A 23,090-nucleotide genomic window follows, 5' to 3' on the forward strand; every position below is an offset into this window, starting at 1 on the left:
AGAAGGCAGCGATGATGTACAGGCGTCACTGTAGGTGCAGGTGATGTGATACGTGAGGAGGGCACAGTGAGGGTAGTCAAACTGACCTGTCTCTAGCCCCGCTCTCTTTTCTTGATCCTCCAATCAGAACTTTTGTTTGTCCGAGAGAATGGTTGTGATTGAAGGATCGAGAAAGGTGGGCGGGAGTTTGAGATAGGCCGATTACCTTTGTAATAGTGTATTTCTGTGTATTTCTGATGACAGATCATAGCCAGAGGTTAGATTGAAATATGTCTAATTGTGCATAGGAGCCCAGACCTCCCCTGCTGATCATAGCGTTGACCATATGCACACACATAGATTCGGCTCAAAGAAGGGACTAAACACGTTTTGCAATTATGCAACAATAATGTGGAACGCCCTACCCAAAACCGTGAAGGAATGTGAATCCCTACCCTCCTTCAAAACCACTCTCAAAGAGCACCTACGGGTGGCTGCAATTAGAAACTGGCCCCTGTAAATGTCCAAAGCCCCCCCCCCCCCCCGCCAATGTACATTTTCTTCCCCTTTTTATATTTGTATATTTTTTATGATCTCTTTTTACTACACAGTTCTGTATATCTGTTTGACGTATGTCATAAATGTCATGATGAATTGAAAATGGGGGACCCCGATGTAAACAAGACGAAAGTCTTTTTCTGGTCTGCATCCTCTTAGGAGTTTGTTTTGTATTGAGCCGTACTGTATTGTACCCATTCTGCAATCTGTTAATAAAGTTTTCAATCAATCAATCAATCAATCAATAAATCACACGGTGGCCATTTTGCCCTTACGTCATGCTGATCATGACGTAAGAGCAAAAGGGCCGCCGTGTGAAAATATGGTCAATAGATAGGTAATGTGACTAATAATTTCCCTCAATCACTCTGTAATCTTTGATCGTATATATAGACCAATAACAATAATAGACCTGTTTGACAGTGCTCTAACGTCAATTATTACCTGACATTTTAATTACTATATTTTTCCTTTTATGATAAAACATTTTTGTTGTGTGCGTACAGTTCTTTAATCATTGCACACTCAGCTACACCAGTAATATTTAACGATTATAAAAAATATTACACAGATAGTTAAGTATAGAGGGCAGACACGGCATCATTATGGAACAGCCTACAGGCCTGGTGGCGTCAAGGCTGAGGGGACAGGAAACAATATGCGCACTATTTGCCTTTTGTGGAAAAACAAACAGAAGGAGGCCATTTTAACCCTGGATGAATACACACTGTGACATCCACTCTGAACAAAGACTGGCCACTTAATCACCTGAAAAGTCCAAGGCTCTCTGGTGTCCACTCATAAAACCACCATAAAGCTCTCAAACACACATGATGGGGAAACACACAGGGGTTGCCCTGGAGGGATATTCCCTGTATTCCTTATTGGCAAAAAGTACACAAACGGAGGGTATTATTACTACGATAACTACGTCACGGCTAATTTGTATCTAGGCTTTGCAAATGGCTACAGTGTATGAACACTCGATAACAGCCAGTAGTGCTTATTTTCATTGAGAGATTAAATCCTCTTCAAGTAAAACACTCATTTGAGACGAATGGAAGCCATTTCAAAATAACGTGATTATATCCGATCCATATATTGGCTTGGGATAGCTGAAGGAACACTAATTGCAAATCAATACCACAGATTTCCTCTGAATTCGAGTCAAAATCAGAACCACTTAAATCGCCAATCGGACGTCCGTGTACAAGGACTCTGTTCTGGTGGATTGGGGGCCTACACTTCTACGTGGCACAGGGGAAACTAAATAAAAACGCATACTGACATGTGAGAATACATAAACAGAAGATGAGATATGGACTCAGAATTGCATGGTCAGGTTCATATGCACAGAGAGAGCGTGGTGATGGCCATGAGACTGATGCTGTGGAGATTGTGTTGCAATGTCTGGAGCAAAACAAACAGGGAAACACTGTAAACCAAGACGGGGCACAGAATGTGCAGCAGAATGTGTAGCAGCAGAATGTACAGCAGAATGTGCAGCAGAATGTTAGGCAGAATGTGCAGCAGAATGTGCAGCAGAATGTGCAGCAGAATGTTAGGCAGAATGTGTAGCAGAATGTGTAGCAGAATGTGCAGCAGCAGAATGTGCAGCAGAATGTGCAGCAGAATGTGCAGCAGAATGTACAGCAGAATGTGTAGCAGAATGTACAGCAGAATGTGTAGCAGAATGTGTAGCAGAATGTACAGCAGAATGTGCAGCAGAATGTGCAGCAGAATGTGCAGCAGCTAAATGTGCAGCAGAATGTGCAGCAGCAGAATGTGCAGCAGCAGAATGTGCAGCAGAATGTGTAGCAGAATGTACAGCAGAATGTGCAGCAGAATGTGCAGCAGCTAAATGTGCAGCAGAATGTGCAGCAGCAGAATGTGCAGCAGCAGAATGTGCAGCAGAATGTGTAGCAGAATGTACAGCAGAATGTGCAGCAGAATGTGCAGCAGAATGTGCAGCAGAATGTGTAGCAGAATGTGCAGCAGAATGTGTAGCAGAATGCGTAACAGCAGAATGTGCAGCAGAATGTGCAGCAGAATGTACAGCAGAATGTGCAGCAGAATGTACAGCAGAATGTGTAGCAGAATGTGCAGCAGCAGAATGTGCAGCAGAATGTGTAGCAGCAGAATGTGCAGCAGAATGTGCAGCAGAATGTGCAGCAGAATGTGCAGCAGAATGTGTAGCAGAATGTGCAGCAGAATGTGCAGCAGCAGAATGTGCAGCAGAATGTGCAGCAGAATGTGCAGCAGAATGTGTAGCAAAATGTGTAGCAGCAGAATGTGCAGCAGAATGTGTAGCAGAATGTGCAGCAGAATGTACAGCAGAATGTGCAGCAGAATGTGCAGCAGCAGAATGTGCAGCAGAATGTGTAGCAGCAGAATGTGCAGCAGAATGTGCAGCAGAATGTGTAGCAGCAGAATGTGCAGCAGCAGAATGTGGAGCAGAATGTGCAGCAGAATGTGGAGCAGCAGAATGTGTAGCAGAATGTGCAGCAGAATGTGCAGCAGCAGAATGTGCAGCAGCAGAATGTGCAGCAGAATGTGCAGCAGAATGTGCAGCAGCAGAATGTGCAGCAGCAGAATGTGCAGCAGAATGTGCAGCAGCAGAATGTGCAGCAGAATGTGCAGCAGCAAAATATGCAGCAGAATGTGCAGCAGAATGTGCAGCAGAATGTGCAGCAGAATGTGCAGCAGCAGAATGTGCAGCAGAATGTGCAGCAGCAAAATATGCAGCAGAATGTGCAGCAGAATGTGCAGCAGAATGTGGAGCAGCAGAATGTGTAGCAGAATGTGCAGCAGAATGTGCAGCAGCAGAATGTGCAGCAGAATGTGCAGCAGCAGAATGTGCAGCAGCAGAATGTGCAGCAGAATGTGCAGCAGCAGAATGTGCAGCAGCAAAATATGCAGCAGAATGTGCAGCAGAATGTGCAGCAGAATGTGCAGCAGCAGAATGTGCAGCAGAATGTGCAGCAGCAGAATGTGCAGCAGAATGTGCAGCAGCAGAATGTGCAGCAGAATGTGCAGCAGAATGTGCAGCAGCAGAATGTGCAGCAGAATGTGCAGCAGCAGAATGTGAAGCAGAATGTGCAGCAGCAAAATATGCAGCAGAATGTGCAGCAGAATGTGCAGCAGAATGTGCAGCAGAATGTGCAGCAGAATGTGCAGCAGAATGTGCAGCCGAATGTGCAGCAGCTAAATATGCAGCAGAATGTGCAGCAGAATGTGCAGTAGAATGTGCAGCAGAATGTGCAGAAGAATGTGCAGCAGAATGTGCAGCAGAATGTGCAGCAGAATGTGCAGCAGAATGTGCAGCAGAATGTGCAGCAGAATGTGCAGCAGAATGTGTAGCAGCAGAATGTGCAGCAGAATGTGCAGCAGAATGTGTAGCAGCAGAATGTGCAGCAAAATGTGCAGCAGAATGTGCAGCAGCAAAATATGCAGCAGAATGTGCAGCAGAATGTGCAGCAGAATGTGGAGCAGCAGAATGTGTAGCAGAATGTGTAGCAGAATGTGCAGCAGAATGTGCAGCAGCAGAATGTGCAGCAGCAGAATGTGCAGCAGAATGTGCAGCAGCAGAATGTGCAGCAGCAGAATGTGCAGCAGAATGTGCAGCAGCAGAATGTGCAGCAGAATGTGCAGCAGCAAAATATGCAGCAGAATGTGCAGCAGAATGTGCAGCAGAATGTGCAGCAGCAGAATGTGCAGCAGAATGTGCAGCAGCAGAATGTGCAGCAGAATGTGCAGCAGCAGAATGTGCAGCAGAATGTGCAGCAGAATGTGCAGCAGCAGAATGTGCAGCAGAATGTGCAGCAGCAGAATGTGCAGCAGAATGTGCAGCAGCAAAATATGCAGCAGAATGTGCAGCAGAATGTGCAGCAGAATGTGCAGCAGAATGTGCAGCAGAATGTGCAGCCGAATGTGCAGCAGCTAAATATGCAGCAGAATGTGCAGCAGAATGTGCAGTAGAATGTGCAGCAGAATGTGCAGAAGAATGTGCAGCAGAATGTGCAGCAGAATGTGCAGCAGAATGTGCAGCAGAATGTGTAGCAGAATGTGCAGCAGAATGTGCAGCAGAATGTGCAGCAGAATGTGCAGCAGAATGTGCAGCAGAATGTGCAGCAGAATGTGCAGCAGAATGTGTAGCAGCAGAATGTGCAGCAGAATGTGCAGCAGAATGTGCAGCAGAATGTGTAGCAGCAGAATGTGCAGCAGAATGTGCAGCAAAATGTGTAGCAGCAGAATGTGCAGCAGAATGTGCAGCAGAATGTGTAGCAGCAGAATGTGTAGCAGCAGAATGTGCAGCAGAATGTGTAGCAGAATGTACAGCAGAATGTGCAGCAGAATGTGTAGCAGAATGTGCAGCAGAATGTGCAGCAGAATGTGTAGCAGAATGTGTAGGAGCAGAATGTGCAGCAGAATGTGTAGCAGAATGTGCAGCAGAATGTGTAGCAGAATGTGTAGCAGAATGTGTAGCAGAATGTGTAGCAGCAGAATGTGCAGCAGAATGTGTAGCAGAATGTGTAGCAGCAGAATGTGCAGCAGAATGTGTAGCAGCAGAATGTGCAGCAAAATGTGTAGCAGAATGTGCAGCAGCAGAATGTGTAGCAGCAGAATGTGCAGCAGAATGTGCAGCAGAATGTGTAGCAGAATGTGCAGCAGAATGTGCAGCAGCAGAATGTGTAGCAGAATGTGCAGCAGAATGTGCAGCAGAATGTGCAGCAGAATGTGCAGCAGAATGTGTAGCAGAATGTGCAGCAGCAGAATGTGTAGCAGAATGTGCAGCAGAATGTGCAGCAGAATGTGTAGCAGCAGAATGTGCAGCAGAATGTGCAGCAGAATGTACAGCAGAATGTGTAGCAGAATGTGCAGCAGAATGTGTAGCAGAATGTGCAGCAGAATGTGTAGCAGCAGAATGTACAGCAGAATGTGCAGCAGAATGTGTAGCAGCAGAATGTGCAGCAGAATGTGTAGCAGAATGTGCAGCAGAATGTGCAGCAGAATGTACAGCAGAATGTGTAGCAGAATGTACAGCAGAATGTGCAGCAGAATGTGCAGCAGAATGTGCAGCAGAATGTGCAGCAGAATGTGTAGCAGCAGAATGTGCAGCAGCAGAATGTACAGCAGAATGTGCAGCAGAATGTGCAGCAGAATGTGCAGCAGAATGTGTAGCAGCAGAATGTGCAGCAGCAGAATGTACAGCAGAATGTGCAGCAGAATGTGCAGCAGCAGAATGTGCAGCAGAATGTACAGCAGAATGTGCAGCAGAATGTACAGCAGAATGTGCAGCAGAATGTACAGCAGAATGTGTAGCAGAATGTGCAGCAGAATGTACAGCAGAATGTGTAGCAGAATGTGCAGCAGAATGTGTAGCAGCAGAATGTACAGCAGAATGTGCAGCAGAATGTACAGCAGAATGTGCAGCAGAATGTACAGCAGAATGTACAGCAGAATGTGCAGCAGAATGTACAGCAGAATGTGCATTTGCGCAAAAGATATTGGGCCCAGGCGGCTGGGTGGCGCAGCGGACATTGCACTCGTCACCAACGCAAGAGACACCGGGTTCGACTTTGTCGGCGTTGCCTCCGGCTTGGGCCGGCCGTCATACTGGCTCAATTGGCAGAGTTAGCGGGTGGAAGTCGATGGGTGGTAATCTGGACGTTGTGGACAGCGACTCCTACAGGTCGGTTGGGGGACGCCTGCACAGCAGAGACAGGAAATGGCAGGGGCAGCGTGAGCCTCCCACACGTTACACCTCAGCAATGAGAGTCCGCGCTGGCAGGTGAAAAGATGCGTCAGGCTGCCTCCTTGTGTATCGGAGGGGACACGTGATGCAAGGCTTCTATCCTCCCTACAACCGGCCAGTGGGGGGCATATGCAAGCAACGTTCAAGACAGGGGAGGGGAGAATTGGCACAGCGGGTAATTGGGACGGGAGAAACGAAAATAGAAAAAGAGGAGAAAAAAGTGGATAAAAAAAAAGAAAAAGATATTGGGCCCCTGACCCACCATTTGGAGCGCGCTGCCCTGGAGTATTGAGATAATTAAGGCTCCTACAGATGACGTGTGGTTTGTGGTACAGTTAGTACTATGCAGAATACAGTACTAATAGGATTAGAGGCTGGGGAGAAGCAGCACATCCTTTCACAAATACTTCATTTAACTGACGGCCCAGGAGCCCATTACCACTAATGCTGAAGTAAACTCCATTTAAAGAGTGGTTTGTAGTAGAGAGTCGTGTCGTGGAACAGAGATCGACGGGAAGAGAGCATAATGACGATGATGATGATGGGGCAGGGGTGACATATAATATCATGAGCTGAATATCCAATACCCAAAGGTAAAGAGGTAGCGCCCCACAGATATCCTTTCGTTTTTTCTTTTTAGATTAGATTCAAATGTATTATATATATATATATATATATATATATATATATATATATATTAGGGCTGTCAGTTTATCGCGTTAATTAGATTAATTAATTACACAGCAAATTATCGCGTTATGAAAATTAACTCAAAATTAATTACAAAAAAAGTTTTTTTTTTTTTTTTTTTTTTTATAATAATATTTTTTTTGTATCTCATTCATTCCATAAGAATGTAGAATACACATTTACAGACTTTTTTATTTTTTAATATGGTCCATTTGCATGTTCTTGGTATCTGATTCTAGGGACATCTATGAATCTCAGGGAATGTATTCCCAGTGTCAGAAATACTGTGGGCTAGATCCACAAAGAATGGATTGCACGGTGCAAGTTGCACCCTGGTCTGCATCCCCTTAACAATTGTGTGCCGTACTGTATTGTACCCATTCTGCAATCTGTTAATAACATTTTCATTCAATCAATCAATCTGCGCGGTGATTGATTGAATGAAAATTTTATTTTGAGTAAATTGTAATGAACCAAATGAGAATATCAATAAATTTTTTTGTATCTTTGACTGTGAATAACACCATGCTCAAATTGACCAGACCTGAAAAATCTAAGCAAATTAATAGATGGAAGATGATTAAACAGAAGGTTTTGTAGATAACAGTACTGAATTCTGCCATCCGGACACATGCAATTTGAAATATGATTATATAATATAGAATATCAGGCATAAAATTTTTATGCGATTAAAATGCGATTAATTAGATTAATTAATTACAAATCCTGTAATTAATTAGATTAATTTTTTTAATCGCCTGACAGCACTAATATATATATATATATATATATATATATATATATATATATATAGTAATACAATGTACAGGTGGGATTAAGATGGGTATACGATATATAAATGAGTACTACTGTAATAGTGCTAATCAGATGTATGTACAGAGTTGTAGTATTAATATGTACAGTGATACAGGTATAAAGACACTATGGTAGTAAGTCATACTGGCCAGCAGTGTAACTAGTACAAGTAGGTAAGGGATGTGTACAGATATAGATATAGTATCTGCAGATATGTAAAAAAGGATTATATGCAGGTATGTACAGACAGATGTGGATAGATATATATATGGTAAGAATAAATATATGTATATAATATATAGAGTTGACTCATCTCCATTTCACCCATTTATTGCAATGTATTTATGTCAGTATATCAATATAATAATCACTAAATATTGTGATATATCGCTATATTGATTAAATTTTTTTCTTACCCCTACTTTTTATCTTTGAATATTATATTGGAACTTGGAACTATATGACTATATGATGAGGTTTAGCACCACAAACAAACAAACCCTGGCATGGTGCGTTTTCCCGTCAGTATCCCATTTTAAGGCCAATCCCAAGCCCCGCCCCCTCTCTTAGCTTGACAGAGGAAAGCAAACGCTTGTGATAAAAAAAAATCTTTGTTTGACAGACGGAAAACAGCAGTTGCGATTGGAGGGTCAGGAAATGATGGTGGAGCTCGGAACAGTTCAATTGGACAGTTCTGTCTCCGATTTTTTAGGAGAGAGAGAGAGTGCGGTGCTGGTGCATGTTCACAAATATTGACTGAACTGTCCTGGGAAGCACAGGACAAACATATCCTTTAAAGGAACACGCCAACATTTTGGAAAATTACCTTACCGTCTTCTCCAGAGAGAGACAATAAGCTAGATAGTTTCAAGTTTCAAGTTTCTTTAATAGTTGTCATACAGAAGTACAGAATACTTTTATACAAAATGCTTCTTACTGTTACGCTCCAGAGACTGTGCAAGACAAGATAAGTATGAAATAAAATAACATAGTATAGCATGTAAATTAGAAGTAAAAAAATTAGGTCACAGTGTTCAGTATAGACATATGTACAATGTTCGATGCAGAATAGACGTAACTGAGTTACCATATAATATACAATATACTATGCAGTGTACTAATATACAATACTATATAGTGCAAGGCAGAAATGGGATGAGGTGCAATTTAGGTACAATTTACAGTAGGTGTACGAGTTGTAGTGCAAATCCTTTATCAATAAATATAAAGTGTGTTTGTGTAATCTAAAGTGTGGAGAGTGGGTGCTGCAGTGTGTTGTTTGTTTAAGTGAGTGTGTGTGTGTGGGTGTGTGTGCTGTGTGCATTTGATGGTTGTTGCATAGTGTTTATTGTTCGTTTAGCAGCCTGATGGCCTGGGGATAGAAGCTTCTTCTGAGTCTTTCTGTGCTCGCCTTAAGACTCCGGTATCGCTTGCCTGACCGCAGCAGTTCAAAGAGGCAGTTGTTCGGGTGGCTGGAGTCCTTGATGATTCTCTTAGCCTTCCCCCTGCACCGCTTGTTGTAAATGTTCTGGAGGGTGGGAAGCCCCCCTCCAATTGTGCGTTCGGCTGAACGTGTCACTCTTTGTAGTCTGCTACGGTCTTGTGCAGTGCTATTCCCAAACCAGGAGGTGATGTTGCCAGTCAGGATGCTCTCTATTGTACATGAGTAGAAGTTCCTAAGGATCTTCTGACTGACTTGGAACTTCCTTAGGCGCCTGAGGAAGTAGAGGCGTTGTCGTGCCTTCTTCACAACACTGTCAATGTGTGTGGTCCATGTCAAGTCCTCGGATATGTGGGCTCCGAGGTACTTGAAACTGTTCACTCTCTCAACCGGTGCCCCGTCGATGCTGAGGGGGCTGTAGTCCTTGACCCCCGACCTCCTGAAGTCCACAATCATCTCTTTTGTTTTGCTGACGTTCAGGGAGAGGCAGTTCTCCTGACACCACTGTGACAGATTCTCTACCTCTTCCAGGTAGGCCCTCTCGTCGTTGGCAGAGATCAGGCCCACCACTACTGTGTCATCAGCAAATTTGATGATTGTGTTGTTGTTCCGCTGTGCCACGCAGTCATGTGTGTACAGGGAGTAGAGGAGGGGGCTCAGAACACAGCCCTGGGGGGCCCCTATGTTGAGTGTGATGGATGAGGAGGTGCAGTTGCCTGCTCTTACCACCTGGGGTCTGCCCGTCAGGAAGTCCAAGACCCACTGGCAGAGGTCATAGTTCAAGCCCAGGTCCCTGAGCTTGGCTATGAGTTTGGAGGGGACTATGGTATTGAATGCTGAGCTGTAGTCGATGAACAGCATTCTCACATAGTTCCCCTGCCTCTTGTCCAGGTGTGATGCTGCTGTGTGCAGCACATGGGCAATGGCGTCCTCCGTGGACCTGTTGGGGCGATATGCAAATTGCAGGGGGTCCAGGTTGATGGGGAGGGAGGAACAGATGTAGCCCTTCACTAGCTTCTCAAAGCACTTCATGGCTATGGAGGTGAGGGCTACAGGGCGGTAGTCGTTGAGGCAAGCGGGCGTAGATTTTTTGGGTACAGGGATGATGGTGGACTTCTTCAGACAGGTGGGGATGACAGCCTGTTCCAAGGACAGGTTAAAGATGTCAGTGAATACCGGGGCCAGTTGGTCGGCACAGACTTTTAGGACGCGGCCGGGGATGCCGTCCGGTCCTGCTGCCTTCCTGATATTCACTTTTTTAAAGGTCCGCCTCACCTCATGCTCTGTTACCCTGAACACTGAGTCTCCATCAGCAGACCCCCCCCCCCCCCCCCCCATTGCCGTGGTTTGTAGGCTGGTGTTGTTATTCACAGCCTCAAACCTCGCATAGAAGGAATTGAGATCATTTGTTAAGGAGATGTCACTGTTCAGTTTGAGGGAGGTGCCTTTGTAGTCTGTCATTGTTCTGAGGCCCTGCCACATACCTCTAGAGTCAGCCTGTTCAAACTGAAGTTCAACTTTATCCCTGTAACGCCATTTTGCCTCTATTACTGCTCTCCTGACATTGTATCTGCCGTCTTGTGTTCTTCCATGTTGCCTGTCACCAGCCCGGTGTTGTAGGCTGATGTGCGCACTTTCAGAGCCTCACGGACGGATTTATCTACCCAGGGCTTTTGATTTGGGTATATTCTAATTGTGGTAGAGGGGATTGTTTCTTCTACCAGAGTACAGACAAAGTCAAGCACCGTTTCAGTGTATTCGTTAATATTGGCTGTGTTATCACGGAATACACTCCAGTCTGTGCATTCAAGCGCAGCTTGGAGTGTCTCCTCTGACGTCCTCTGATACCAGTTTCCTCTCTGTGCGTTCAGTAGAAAGCTATCTGGCTGCATGTTAGCCTAGCTTAGCACAATGAATGGAAGCGGACATGGCCGGTTAGCCTTCGGGGAGAGGTGTTAGTTGGACAATGCCTAGGCTAACCGGCCACGTCCGCTTCCATTCATTGTGCTAAGCTAGGCTAACATGCAGCCAGATAGCTTTCTACTGAACGCACAGAGAGGAAACTGGTATCTATCTTCTTCTCTCTCTCTGGAGAAGACGGTAAGCTAATTTCCCAAAATGTTGGTGTGTTCTTTTTAAAGTAAACTTCTCTACTCGCCGGCGGAGCAACTCTAACCAGTGTGTGTCTGTCTTGTCAGACAGCTGCTGACCAGACCATTACTTAAAGCTGAGCGAGTCCGGTGGGGCCTGCGCATAATCACCGGACTGTGAAGCTAATGGAAGCTCATCATACCGTGGGGGGTGCCGTCACACTGACCATATATCTGCTCAGATAATGGCTACTTGGCCTTAAAAGTCTGATCTACAACATAATCTGCAATATTGTTAAGTAGAGTGTGCATTATGGAGAGAGACGCTTTCAAAATCCCATTACGCCCTAATCCTTCCACGCTCCCTAATGGATTACCCACAATCCTCCACGTGCGCACACACACACAAGGAGCCAAAACAAACAGAAAAGCTTTGCTTTCATGCCTTTTGAAGAAAGCTTGTCTGATCAATACACGCCGTGTCCCACGAGACGCAGGAGAATTACTTCTCAACAGGAGTGTAGTACAAGCCAACCCACGTCTCCGCTTTGTCTGCTCAGTTAAGAACTGTGTGAAGCTGGGCCTTAGGCTCCTGGTAATTCACGAGTACATTCGTTCAACTTGGTTTCATTGGTCACACGCAAAGATTCGCGTAGAATCCGTGTGGCCTAATTAAGCAAAATCGCACAAGGTACTTGATGAAGTACTCAAACCGCCCCAATCTGTGATTCATTGGACCATCTAAAGATAAGATGAGAAAAGATATTCCTTTATTGATTCGGGCGTCATAGCAGCATGAGGGAAGGGGGGAGGGGAGGTACAGGTATGATATTAATAGGTCGAATAAATATAGGCAATACAATTGTATCTGAATGTAAAAATATGGAACATTCTTAGCCCATCATAACTTAATATTAGGGGTGGGACAAAAAATTATATCGATACATATAGGCCTACAGTATATTATATATCGATATACATTCAGTTTCTCAGTCTCCCTGGATTGATAAACCTAGTGGAATTGGGAAAATAATAAATCCGGATAAATCATTGCTTTATATCAACTTTATATAAAGGGAACATTTTGGCGGGGATACCTCAATGTCACAACACAAGTTAATTGCCTTAAATTAACCAAGAGTTGTTCAAAATAGCAGATGGAGTCACTTGAATCAGACGGGTAAAGCAATGTCAGATTCTTGTGTTATTGTTATGATCTTATATGCCGTGTAATTTTATATGCTTTTCTTTTTTTGTTGTTGCTCATTTCTGTATGTACACTCGATGAGGGAAACAAAGGTTTGAATGTTATTATCCAGATTCTACGGTTTTTCCCACTTTCACTAAGTTTACTAATTTAGTTTTTAACAGGGGAGACTGGGAAACGACAGAGAAAGGAATATAGTGACGTTATGATCAAACCTAGCATTAAACGAGAATTTCCCATATATGGTGCATGTGCTCTTATTTCCCAGTCCAGTCATGTTGCAGCAGTGAAATGATTGTAAAGACAGCCAATACAGCCAGACCTTCATCAGACATTCTTTTCTTCTTGCAAAACAGGAAACACTTTGGATTTATGTGGCTCCTTCAGTTGGAAAGCTCTCACTTTGCCCTCAAAAATCGCACAACTCATATTGGATTATAAACTCCCGTTGGCTTTGCACTGCACCAAGAGGGAGGGGAACGAACAAATCCATAGCCAAGGTGCTCAAGCAAATCACTGTGACCCGACCCCAGCCGGTCTACGGACCTGGACCAGAGTCAAACTTTCTGCTTATCATCGCAGTCTCTCTCGGGACAGACGCGTTGGCTCCCGCAAGTTCCAAATGCTTCCATTGGAAGATTGTGAAAGAGATGGCTGGCTTGGGAGACTATAGTACTTCCCAAAGGTAAGTAAAACATGCAATGCTGAAAATCAATGGCATTCACACTTTAAGTCTCCACACGGTGCTCAGATGGCCAATGCTTGTACATCTGCATATAACCCATAGCTCTGTATGATAGCATGTACAATAATGCTGTATATACCATATGTATTCTCACCGCATATATACCTATGACCTCACCTGTCTGTACTTACCTGCACATAGTCCTTTACTATATCTATATCTACATATCTGTACATATCCTACTCTTACTAGATACGCTGCTGGCCAGCAGTATAGTCATACTGTCTTTATTTATTATACTACAACTCTGTACATACATCTGATTAGCACTACACTCAGTAGTACTACTTTTGTATATTTTGTACCCAGTTTAATCACCTGTACATTGTATATTGCCATTGCACTTTACTGTTACATTTGCACTCTGGTTGGATGCCAAACTTCTTTTCGTTGTACTGTACTTGTGCTGCATGATGACAATACATTTAATCTAATCTAATCTATCAGATGTACGGATGGTGTAAAGAGACAGAGAGAGACATAGAGACAGAATATACCTGCATATAATCATTCAATATACCTACGTATACACTCTGCATCTGCATATAACCCATATAACTGTATGATAGCATGTACATTCATGCTGTATAAATCACGGTCCTGTAAATTAACATTTTACAAAATGCACCTTTAACAATGTAAACAAACCTTTTACTGCATTGCAAGAATCATGTAAAACTCACGTTTAAATCTGTCACATGTTATAAAAGAAAAAGGTCAATCCAATACATCAGTAATGTAAACAAAGCCAGTAGTGGGCCATATATGCAATCATGGATTGGCGCTTAAATCATTGGCCCTGTTCATTATTGGACAAAGTAACATGTTGAGACATTAATGTCTACTTACGCAGGTATGCATTTCTGGGGCTTTGATCCCCGGTGTGAATGCAGGTGGGGTTTTTAGTAGCTGGATCCAACAGCTGGATCCAGACGGAGTAATGACCACCCTCTTCATACGTCTGACTCCACCTGGATCCAAAACAATGAAGGCAGTCAGCCATTTGATTACCTACGAGTTTCCCTAGTAGATGGGAAAATAGTTTTTTTTTGCATTTTCTCAGCCCATCATAACTCAAGATCAGGTCTGTGATTCTCCAGTGTTGACCCTTTTCCAGCCTTAAAAGTCATATAACTAGATTTGAGCTGCCACATACTTATTGGTCCATTTATCATACAATAACATTTCAGACTGAAAAATAAATAAATTATAAACTGTTTATTTTATGCTGTGTGTGTGTGTGTGTGTGTGTGTGTCTCTCTCTCTCTCTCTCTCTCTCTCTCTCACAAATACACACATCATCAGCCAAATAAATGACTATGTGAAAACGGCCAGTGGGACAACAGTGTTTCAACAGAGGGTCCCATGCTGCAATCATGGACTATGCCTTCAAAACCACACATTAAAGTATTACATTTTACATCGATAGCCCATTTTCTGTATCAGACATTCAGCAGACTGTGAAAACACACACACCTTTACTCTATATATTAGACATATTGACAAACACACATTAGCAGAACATTTAGAATTTCAATACGAGTACAATTCCATAACAATAAACCAACTGTGGAACACATGTGACCAGAGAGATGTCACACACTCTTAAGCGCGAAAGTTGGACGACGTTTCCACCGTCAGACAGTTCGCAGGCTGTCGAAACCGCTTTGCAGGCTGTGACGTACAGGCACAGAGACAGCTCTGCATAGGAGTGTGCACTGTGCAGATGTCAACGTTGCACTATATGGACGGACACATCAATGTGTTGATGGGTTAACGCACTCCCTCTGAATCCTACCAGGTACACGGGATGTGCTTTCACATGCAAACAAACACGCTTTCATCTTGGCCTCGCTGGAGTGGGGTTTCTCTCATCCCCAGCGTCCCATTGTTGCAGTAGCTTGACAGAACCTAGGGAAGCTGAGGAGGGACAGTGACACCTAGTGGCCACAGCCCAAAAGTGCATCCTCCTGCAGCCCTCTCGACCATATCCTCTTTCAGACCCCAAAAAATGTGCATTACCAAGCTCTTATTGATCTGCCGCGGGAAGACATACTAGCTATCGCTTGGAGTGTTTTTTTTAAAGCAGGAGAGGAAATCAATGGCAGCACAGTCTGGTTAGGGACCTTAAGAATTGATCTAGGAAGCCCGTGACTAGATGAGAAAAGAAAACACATCAGAGCCTTGTCACGTTGCAACCAGATCCCTCGCAGCCTGTTTAAGGGTGACCCCCAAATGGAGTGTACTGCCCCCTGACATGTTGCAAGCGCTGATTGTTTATAAATATGGCTACTGTCTCTTCCTGTTGAGCATCCCCCCGGTGAGGTTTCCTCTGGACATGTGCCTTTGAAGCCTTAACGAGTCCTTCCGTCAATATTGGAGTGTCAGCTCCTATTAACCCCAAAAAGGCCCCCTGATCGATACCCAGAGAAGTAGCTCGAACGGGGATATTACTCAGGACCAGAAAGCAGGTCAGGATTACACTCCCAGACCTGTAAATAATCCAGCAGCCTACTGAGGCAATCATCGGATGCCACCGCACTATATTCTGTCCCGGTGACAGGACAGGTCTACAGGCAGGATGGATGACGTCCGGTGAAAGGACGGTTCATCATCAAACCTCTATTTAACCAGAAAATAAAAACCCATTGAGACCGAGGTCTCTTTTTCAAGGGTGATCTGGCCAAGAAGGCGAGCTCAAATTATGACAAAACATACATAACAAGACACAATACACATACAGTAGACTACTACCATATGAAAAGTCAAATTCAGCTTTAAAAAATATAAGCACAATAAAACAATAGCAATCAACCAATTTTTTTTATTCAACATCAAAGCAGGAGCAGCAGGTGGAAAGGATTTCAGATATCTTTAGTTTAAAACAATACAAGGAGACCGGAGAGGCCAATTTGAGACGTGTCTGGAGGTCATTCCAGGCCCAAGGACCAAAATAAAATAGGCTTCTTTTACTTGCCTCAGTCCACACGGGCGGTATTTTAAAGTGCATCCAGGTGCTGGATCTGAGGTTGAGCAAGCTCTGAATGAATTCAAGCTTGGAACTGATGTACCATGTAAGTTTTCCAAGAACAGCCTTATATATAAAAAAAAAAAACATACCAGTGCTGCAACCTGCGTGTAGCCAGTGAAGTCCAACCAATTAGTGAATATAGAGTGTACAGTGATGCATCCTATAAGGTGAATTGGAGATAAATCTCAGAGCGGCATGATAAAGCGGATCGAGTTTGGCTAAGGCAAGCAAATCTATAAACTATGTCACCATAGTCTAGTTGTGACAAAAAAACGGGCCATAACCACCTGTTTCCGGGAGGCAGGGGAAAAGCATGATTTAACCCTATAGAAAAAGCAACTGTGAATTTAAGAATTTAAGTGGGTGGGTGGGTCCTGGTCGTTGTAAACAGCGACTCCTACAGTTCGGTCGGGGCGCCTGCACAGCAAGGGAAGGATCTGGAGGGAGGTAGTGTGACCTTCCACATGTTACACTCTCCCAGTGAGAGTCCGCGCTGCCAGGTGAAAAGAAGCGGTGGGCTGGCTACACATGTGTCGGAGGAAGCATGTGATAGTCTCCGCCCTCCCAGACCGACGGTAGGGGGTAGAGTGCACAACGACCAGGAAGGGGATTGGGAATTGGCATAACGACTAACATACGAACTCAAAGGTATTGGTATCCCTGTAAACTAGAGAAGCTAAGATTTCCATTGGTATCATTTTCATTAAGCCCAACTGTTGGGAAGGGGGTTTTAATAGGCAATGATTCAAAATTATGTTCAATTTTCGCCTAGAAAAAACTGCCATGCTCATCTTCCAAAAGGTCCCTTGGCCGTTCACATGCATATATATATCAGAGTGAACATTGGTTTTATAGGTACCCACAAGCCTCATCTTCTTTCCAGATATACCCACTTTGTCCAACTTGCATGCTATATGGGGCAATAATCAAGCAGGTTTGTGCATGTGGTACAAATGTGTCGAACATTCTAACAACTGCCAAAAATGTGAATGTTGGGTTAGGGTTTGTTAGAATGTTGAACATAGAGGATACATTTTGGTGTCAAACTACACATTTTCTGGGTCAATAAATGTGTTAATGCTATGAAGAATGTCACCAGATGAATATTTGTACCATTCTAACAACATATTTACATCGTTTTTTGCTTGTTTAACAGTCAGACATGCATGAATCGAATAGACATTTTATTAGGATCACTCGTTACATTTATTATTATTATCATAACTCTTTAGCCTGTATAGGCGTATTTAACTGTTATGGAGATATTTTACCATCAGACAGTCATCATGGAACGCTCAACCTCCATTGGCTTTCTGTGTGGAGCACTCTACCCATGGCATCAAAAGCCTGCAATGAACTTGTGAAGTGTAATTGCAAAAGTTCAAGTGGTTGTGGTGCAAGGTGCTCATGCAAGAAGGCACATTGGAAATGCACAGATCTTTGCAGCTGCCATTGTGACAGATATGTCACAGCTTCTGTGCACTCACCCGGAGATTCCCTGGACCTCTCTCTCGTGCTTCCTGGACTCCAGCCTTCCTACCGCCTGCCCGCTGAGGAAGATTCCGACCAGGATCAAAGCCAGCGTGCCATGGTTCCCAGTGCCAGACCGTGGCCACCTATATGGTAGGCTACAGTCTAGTTCTCTAGTCTATTCTATTAAGCTTCTTTTATTGTTTTGTATTTTGTGCTGCCTTACATTCACTACAACCCGCGCTTACCAGTGTTTGCTTTTGCTCCTCAGTGATTCACCTGGACCTGTCAAGACACCTTGTGACCCCTCTCAAGCCTCACGTTCCCCCAGACGTTCCCTGGACCTCTCCCTCATGCTTCCTGGACTCCAGCCTTCCTACCGCCTGCCCGCTGATGAGGATGCTGACCAGGATCAAGGCCAGCATGCCATGGGTCTCAGTGCCAGAACCTAGACACCTATATACGGTACAGTCTTGATTCTATTAAGCTTTTCCAGTGTTTTGTATTTTGTGGTGCCTCGCATTCGCTACAAGCTCGTACTTACTCATGTTTCCTCTCGCTCCCCAGTGACGCCTCTCGAGCCTCATGTTCCAACCAACTTTCCCTGGACCACTCCCTTGTGCTTCACAGACCCCAGCCTTCCTACCTCTGGACTCTTGCTCACACACATGCACACACGCTGGACTCTTGCACACACTCTTGTGTGTGTGACTCTTGCACACACCTACACATATTGGTCATACGCAACATCATTCCCACACATAGTCTTTGCACCATATACTTAGTTCCACACTCCATAACAGTTAAATACGCCTATACGGGCTAAAGAGTTATGATAATAATAATAATAATAATAATAATAATAATAATAATAATAATAATAATAATAATAATAATAATAATAATAATAATAATAATAATAATAATACATGTAATTTATTGAAGTTCCTATGTCTATGTGCCACCTCCCTCCGCCATAACTTTACGAGATAATTTGTTCTTATAGTAACGAGTGATCCTAATAAAATGTCTATTCGATTCATGCATGTCTGACTGTTAAACAAGTAAAAAATTATGTAAATATGTTGTTAGAATGGTACAAATATTCATCTGGTGACATTCATCATAGCATTAACACATTTATTGACCCAGAAAATGTGTAGTTTGACACCAAAATGTATCCTCTATGTTCAACATTCTAACAAACCAAACATTCACATTTTTGGCAGTTGTTAGAATGTTCGACACATTTGTACCACATGCACAAACCTGCTTGATTATTGCCCCATATAGCATGCAAGTTGGACAAAGTGGGTATGTCTGGAAAGAAGAGGCTTGTGGGTACCTATAAAACCAATGTTCACTCTGATATATTCATGTGAACGGCCAAGGGACCTTTTGGAAGATGAGCATGGCAGTTTTTTCTAGGCGAAAATTGAACATAATTTTGAATCATTGCCTATTAAAACCCCCTTCCCAACAGAAAGCTTAGCTTCTCTAGTTTACATGGATACCAATACCTTTGTGTTCGCTCAAATATTGAGCACGCTATGGACCAAGATATTTATTAATGGGCAGAACCTTGATTTTACATGGTGGCCATCTTGAAATCCATCATGATGACGTGGCCCCTACCCCAAAATGAAAGCTATGATGATGAGGAACACGTGGGAACAATTTGGTGCTTTTGTCCGGCGCGTCCACATTTTTTTGCTAAGCCACCGTACTAATGGGAGAAAAACGGAAAAAGAAGGGGGGAAAAGATAATACAAAAAATTCAAATAAAGAATCTAGATTCTTGTCCATCCAGATGCGAGGTACACACAAAATTAGGAATAAGAAACCTAAAACCCTGAAGTTATAACGGCTTGATGTTCTGGCACTGTATGGTGATGAATATGATATACCTGCAAAGAGTTGCATCCCCGGCTCCTGAGTCCACTCGCATCGTCAAAGTGAATTTGGTGCCGACCACAACGGAGGCATTATGTGGTATCTCTTCAACACGGACCAAGGGCTGGAACAGACACTAGGGGGAAGAGGCATGTAGGATACTGGTTTAGTACACTCCAGATCCACAGTGTTGCAAGGCTCTCTAATATGTATACTGCATCGATAACAATTAAACATAACTAGACTATACATGTGGGTCCACTCTCCAATTTCTATGATGTAACAAATCAAATTTACAAATATGTACATGCAATAGCAACTGGGGTACATAAGAACATTTAGCTAACACTCGCTTGTTTGGGAATACACTGCAATCATTTGCCATGAGGAAAGAATTAATCGCTTTTCTGTAAGGAGGTTTTGCTTATAGAGGCCACTGTATAATCCAGGGTGTACTATATTGAGGTTGGAAAGATTCTTTGACCCCCAAGCCATGAAGATTTGGTGTATTTTACATTGTAGGCTACTGACATGTACTACATATGTAATAGAGCGCTAACACAAAACAATCTGCATGGCTTGGACCCCTCAAAATATTTTGTTTACATTACATTTACATTGATTAGAACATTAGAAAATGGGGCCCCATTTTCATATCAGGGGACCCCACTTGGGAAAGTCTGGCATAAACCAGATCCTCCTCAGAAGTGTATACTCACCGCCTCAACTACCTCTACTCCACTGGTTAAAACACAAATCATTTGCATTTGTACAGTATGAGAGAATTTTGCAACATGTGGAGTAGTGTACGACCTGGCTGTGGATATGCTGTGTGTTATTCTTCATTCCTTAATATTTACATTTAGTCATTTGGCTGACGCTTTTATCCAAAGCGACTTACAAGTTCAGCAGGAAAGGTACAACTCTTTCAGCTGAGTAACAATGTTCGTCAAACAGTGTTGAACTTGAGTGTTACAGTCTTGAGTGCATAGTAGTAACTTTAGACATATTAGCATAGTAGGTAGTAATATGGGCAAGGATTATTGTTTATTAGCAAAGTGCATCATAGTAAAAGAAGGTTAAAGATTAAAATCTTCATTTCAGATATTGATTGAAGAAGTGTGTTTTTAGTCGACGGCGGAAAATCGGTTGGGTTTTGGCTGTCGTTCCACCATTGTGGAGCAAGGACTGAGAATAGCCTGCTTCTCTTTGAAGGAGCTTTGAGAGGACTGGGTCTGAGGCGGCCAGAAGATGTAGAGCTGAAGGCTCTAACAATAAAAGACAAGCAAACATATGCCAGTATGATCTCTGACCATTCTCTGTTAGGAATCAAATGTTGTTTCTTTTATTGTTTATTCTTAAATCGTGTCTCATATTGATGTAAATCACTTTTATTAATGTGTTTGCCCCCCCCCCATATTTCCCTTTCATTTCCTTTACTTACACTGTCCATGAAGAGGTCTCAAAAGGATTGTAAATTCAAATCTGTTCTCACTTGGCTCACCTGATCAAATAAATGTTAAATATTGCTTTGTCCTTTGATGCTTCCAACACCTGGAATGCCCTCCATCTGAATCTGAAGGTTCTTCCTTCCTTTGCTGCATTTAAAAGTATGATCGCCGACCACTGTGTGTCGACTTGTATCTGTCTTAGCTGATTTTCTAATGTTTATTCTTATATATTGTGTGTATATGTATGAAATTGCTGATACACTTTGTCTTGTTTTGTAAGCTCGTCATCGCTGTAAAATGAGGGTAACCTCAGTGTCTTACAGGTTGAAATAAAGGTTTGAAATTAAATCAATGTCCAGAGAGAGACATGTTGAATATGTCCCCTACCTTGTAGCAGTGATCAGAGGTGTAGAGGACATCAACTCCCTCAGGCAGCTGGTTATGAAAGGTTAGCAAAGCCTCATCCATTTTCAAAACTGGTCCTGGGTGGGTTCATTACAGAGCATCAAGCATGGAAAGTTACTGACAATGACAGTGACAAATCACTTCACAAATCTAAATCATGATTTAGAATGACATTCCGAGCTTTATCTAAATCATAAATATAAGATAGCGAAACACACTCACTGCGTATTCATAAAAGTCATCATAAAATATGACTCCTCAATGCAATTTGACAAACTTTACACATCTACTATCTTCACTGCACAATGCTGATAGTGGAACGACAGTGTGGCGGCCAGTGCCAGCAGTCAATGTAGTGAAGATGTGAAGATGCTTCCCTCTTGGAGGCGCACGCAGGTTTAGCCAGTTGGGAAACTGTACATTGGAGGGGGTTGGGTTTAGATATTTACAGGGGCCAGTTTCGAATTGCAGTCTCCCGTAGGTGCTCTTTGAGAGTGGTTTTGGAAGTGGGTAGTGATTCACATTCCTTTACAGCTGTGGGTAGGGCGTTCAACATTGATGTGGCATAATTGCGAAACGTGTTTAGTCCCTTGTTTGAGCCGAATCTGGGTTTCACATGATTTGTGGAGCTCCCTCTGGTGTTGTGATCGTGGTATTCACTGACCTTTGGGAAGTATTTTGACATGTACATGGGTACCTTGGTCGTGTAGTGTATCTTGTAGACCAGGCCCATTGCAAGTTGCTGTACTAGTCTGTCGTCTACTCTAAGCCATCCTAGGTTGTCAAAGTGGGCAGGGGTGAGGTGGGTTCTAGGAGTCAGGTCAAGCAGTTGTCTGACCAGTTTGTTTTGAGATGTTTGTAATTTTGTTTTTAGCGCCTTTGAGGTGCTTTGGTACCATGAGGTGCAAGCATAGTCGTAGTACCCTTGAATGAGTGCTCCTGCCAGAGTCTTCAGGGTATTCTTGTTTACCAGAGAGGAGATCCGGTACAGGAATCTAGTTCGTTGGTTGACTTTTTTGATTACATTGGATGCCATTTTGTCACAGGAAAGATTTGCCTCTAGGATGGAACCCAGACCTAATTTCATCTTTCCTTGTGACAATATTGTCACCCACTGTAACTGAGAAGCCGTCGGTCTTGCTCAGTTTGTTATTTGAACCGAAGAGAATGGACTCTGTTTTGCCCATGTGTAATGATAGTTTGTTATCAGCGAGCCAGGTGCAGATTCTGCCGAGTTCCGAGCTGAGGGTTTTTTCAACCTATAACTTGTTCTTGTCAGAGACCAGCAGGGCTGAGTCGTCCGCAAACAGGAACAAGTTGCAGTCACAAGCTGACAACATGTAATTTGCATAAATTAGGAACAGTAGCTGTCCTAGTATGCTTCCTTGTGGAACACCAGAGCTCACTGGGAGGGGGGGGGGTACCGTTTACCTCCACCATCTGTTCTCTCTCCTCCAGGTAGGATTGCATCCAGCTCACTGATAAACTATCAAAACCAATTGCTTTTAGCTTGTCAATCAGAATGGAGTGATTGACAGTGTCGAAGGCCTGTAGACTAT

The 23,090-nt window shown here is 43.3% G+C and overlaps 1 protein-coding gene across 1 annotated transcript in view; it reads right to left on the reverse strand.

Annotated features, from left to right (window-relative positions):
- Positions 1 to 21,594, reverse strand: part of LOC311234614 (heparan-alpha-glucosaminide N-acetyltransferase) — a gene marked incomplete at both ends in the record, with an annotated part of 120,112 nt that extends 98,518 nt beyond the window's left edge. The window contains 4 exons of the mRNA XM_084321861.1: positions 14,131 to 14,252; positions 18,104 to 18,238; positions 19,690 to 19,811; positions 21,514 to 21,594. Of these exons, the coding sequence (XP_084177987.1) occupies positions 14,131 to 14,252; positions 18,104 to 18,238; positions 19,690 to 19,811; positions 21,514 to 21,594 (460 nt within the window). The remainder of the gene's footprint in view (positions 1 to 14,130; positions 14,253 to 18,103; positions 18,239 to 19,689; positions 19,812 to 21,513) is intronic.
- Between the last annotated feature and the right edge of the window lie 1,496 nt (positions 21,595 to 23,090).

The sequence above is a fragment of the Notolepis coatsorum genome (genome assembly GCF_963971535.1).
Source record: "Notolepis coatsorum genome assembly, chromosome: 9".
NCBI lineage: Eukaryota > Metazoa > Chordata > Actinopteri > Aulopiformes > Paralepididae > Notolepis > Notolepis coatsorum.